Source organism: Danio aesculapii, chromosome 5 (genome assembly GCF_903798145.1).
Source record: "Danio aesculapii chromosome 5, fDanAes4.1, whole genome shotgun sequence".
NCBI lineage: Eukaryota > Metazoa > Chordata > Actinopteri > Cypriniformes > Danionidae > Danio > Danio aesculapii.
In genome coordinates, this window is record NC_079439.1 from 43,159,146 (window position 1) to 43,162,896 (window position 3,751).

Genomic DNA, 3,751 nt, shown 5'->3' on the forward strand with positions numbered 1-3,751 from the left:
TGAATGAGAAAATAATAATTTTATTTTAGAAAAAATCAATGCCATGTATATTTTAATAATGCAGATATAAACAAAATTAAACTTAAGAGCCAAATATAAAATAATAATCATTTGAAATTTCATTACTGTCTAAAAAAAATATTCTGAAAGCTGGTGGCCAGTGTGTGTGTCTGTTTGTGTGTGTGTGTGTGTATGTATGAAACTGGAAGTCGAACCCCTTAGTTTCTGTTTCTGTTGTAGTCACACCTGAGAGTGTGTGTGTGTATGTTAGTAAACATGTTTGCTTCCCTTTTCATTCATAATCTGGATTCAGACCTTTTCTATTGTGCTTTTTTATGGCAGATTTTTTTTTGTTTGTCTAATAAATGCTAAAAATATTTTATTGTTTTCCCGTTCATTTCAGTTGTGGACATTTTGATATCCCAATAGCAAAACTGTGATTTTGTTTTGCATACCTTCAGAAGCATATGTGTGTGTACTGATAGAAAATGTAGAAAAAGTCACAAAATCTCATGCCATCTTTACAAATGGAACCAATATTATTCTTTTTGGATAGCACTTTTACAGTAGGTCCATTAATGCATGCAATTATTACTAGTTAACATCATTAACTAACATTAAAGAATAATTTTTCATTCTTTACACTAACATTGCTTTAATGGGAGATTAACTCCCCATTTATGTGTAGTTAACTGCTGGTCTGGGATCTTTAGCCAGGACAGATTACTGTGCATATTTTATATACATGACAATATATCTTTTTAAATGTCAATTTTTAAAAAAACAAGAGTTTTGTTGAATAAAAAGTACATGTATGCAGCTGTATTTTGCTTGTTTTGACACATTTAACATGTGTGGCTAAGAAATAATTATTTGTTTTTTATGTGGTCAGAGATAAATTTGGTAAATCTTTAATTTTGAGCCCTAAAAAGTCATGTGAAATAAAAACTAATTGCAATGTGACAACCCATTTACTCACGCACAGTGAGCAAGCTCATACACAACACACACAAAAAGTGAAATGAATGAGGCATGTGGACAACACAACATCTAAATTAAGTAATTTTAGCATGTCAAAGTCAAATTTATTCATATAAAATATATTTTCCAAACAACAAAAGTGTGGCTAGTGAAAATGGCAAGTGGCTAGTAATGTTGGAAATCTGCTAGCCACAGTGGCTGGTGATCAAAAAAGTTAATGTCAAGCCCTGATAGTAATGTTAACTAAAAATGCTAAAATTGCACAAATTAGATTTTTTTTTTTGGTAAAAATACATGAATTAATCAGAAATGTGCAAAAAAGTGTGACTGATCCCAAACACAAGATGGTTGTTCATTTTACTGTTCAAATAAGTCTATAAAACACAGTCAAACCTCTGCTTTTGGTTCCCAGAAAGTTCTCTATCGGTTCACCAGTTTTCTTTGTATAAATTGGACATTATTTCTAGGTTATAAGAACGTTATAGTTCTGAACATCAGCACACATGCGTTTTCCTGTAAATTAGGTAATCGGAAGACATATAATATAGCTTATTATTAATAATTACAAACTAGCAACGATCCTAATCTGATTAAGTGTTTACTGTTCAATTATAGGCCTGTGTTTATGCTTCATGTGTTGTTCTCCTGTGATGCTGCCGAGTGCTGGAGAGCACAGAGTGGACGCGTGGGGAGAAAAACACGTCCATGACATCATCATCCGCCTTGTTGTGATTCCCGTTCCCGCCGGGTTCATCTCGTGGATGCAATCACAGGATTCCCACACCGATCTCCCCCGTGTGCAACTTCAGCTTCCTTTAACTGTCCGTCGCTCCGCCCGCCTCGGTCGGTTTTACTTCAACACTTGCGCTTTCTTTTTGCGCTCCGCGGCTCGACTGACTCTCGACATCGCCATTGTTGGGTTCAGCAGAGTTATGAGGACGACCGAGAGATGCTTCCGGTACAAAAGTGATATCTTTATGAAAGCTGTGGCGAGGAAGAGCTCATGTGATCGAGGCTATTGTTAGACGAGATGAAACGGTGTCGGTTGGCGTGACACACCTGGGATCGTTTCAGCAGAGCTCCGAGCACGTATTTCTACTGTTCCCCACAGCCATCGTGCCTGCAAGCGGAAAGATTCGTTTGTTTCGCCCAATATTAGTTAGAGAAGCCATTCTAGTGTGTGTTATTTCATGGGGATGTGTTCAAGGCAGGAGAGGATTCAAAAAGACGTCGACATCGTAATTCAAAGGTGTAAGGCAGAGAAAGACTGCCTGTTTTCTGGTGAGTTTCCATTGTCTCTTATTAAGAGTACTGTCTTGCCGTAGATTTACTCAAGACAATTGACAGGCTGTCAGCCTCACTGTTGATGGCTTTATTTCCTCCTCCACACCAAAGCTCGATATGCTCAAAACACGTACGCGTGTGGCCGATTGTGTGCCCCTGCGTCCGCAATTTAATCTTTCCTGGACGTTATAAATTATGCAATAATCAACTGCAACCGAGGGCCTAGCAAAACGTGAGCTGCCGTTATTATTGCCACATATTCTGCTCTTACTATCTAATACAGGCATTAACATGCATCTCAGGTGTTGCTTTGTGATGTGAATGATTTTTCAATTAGCCCACGCGTTCCCATTGTTGAGTTTCACACATTTGTTAATGATCAATGCCATTCTCGTGTATATGGATATTATCAGTGGGCATTTCCAGTTGATGTTGCCATGGAGACTACACTTGTTGAAAGGGACTTTTTTTGTCTTGTGTATTTCTCACAAACATCAAGTTTGTGTCTTCACCTGTCTTCATTGTCTGTTTGTTCCAGACTTTAGATTCTCCGACTCCACCTTCACGTTCACCTACTCAAAAGGAGCTAAAAGGTAAATAATAGATGTTACTTTGAATGTAAACAATTGCTGAATCTTCACACTGCTTTAGTTTTTTTGCTCGCTGTTGGTCAAATGTAGTGATTTCATCCTCCTCATGTTGACCAAACGCTTATCTTTTCCAGAATGGCTCAATATGTATTGATTTAATTATTTGAAAACAGATGGAATGAAAGTTAAAGCTAACATCTTATTTGTGCTTCACTAAAGAACATTATACAGGTTTACAACAGTATGAGAGTGAGAAACAATGACCACGTTATTTTCAGCGTCTTTAACACTTGTTAACTCTTGTGTTCGGAACCATAACACTATCAAGGCTCCTGAACTAAAATAACTATAAAATTGTTTGGACATAGCTTGTTATGCTATATACATTTCAATTGTAACTGCTTTGTCTTTATGTTTTGGTCATATTGGTCATAGGGATCATTAATCTGACCCTATGATTTTGAATTACCTAGGCATTTAGCAACTTATTATAAAGAAGAAATACTCACAAGAAGTGCTACTCATACAAAGTATTAGTACGATATAAACTTTCTAGACATGATATTACATAGTTTCAAAGCCTGCTTAATGTACAGTACAGTAGGTGCCTGCAACTGAAACTACACAAAAATGTTGCTTTAGATATAATTGCTTATTTCATAAAATGGCAGCTGATTAAAATATAAATTGATAGTACAGTACAATCTGGAAAACACAGAATTGCAATGTACTTATGCAGAACATAATGAGCATGAACATAATGCGTTTGTCCACCACAATCTGGCCCTTTTTAAAGTGCCCCTATTGACCTTAGTCTTCACATTAGAGCAGGGTGCAGCCAATGGAACTTTATTTGCTTGAGACGTCTGGTCTCATTCACTTGCATTTATTTTTAG

At 36.7% G+C, this 3,751-nt stretch overlaps 1 protein-coding gene across 1 annotated transcript in view; it reads left to right on the top strand.

Moving 5' to 3' along the window:
- The first annotated feature begins 1,701 nt into the window (after window positions 1-1,701).
- parp8 (poly (ADP-ribose) polymerase family, member 8) overlaps window positions 1,702-3,751 on the top strand; it is a 66,667-nt gene continuing 64,617 nt past the window's right edge. The window contains exons 1-2 of the mRNA XM_056458272.1: window positions 1,702-2,262; window positions 2,804-2,858. Coding sequence (XP_056314247.1) covers window positions 2,172-2,262; window positions 2,804-2,858 — 146 coding nt within the window. The 5' untranslated portion in view covers window positions 1,702-2,171. The remainder of the gene's footprint in view (window positions 2,263-2,803; window positions 2,859-3,751) is intronic.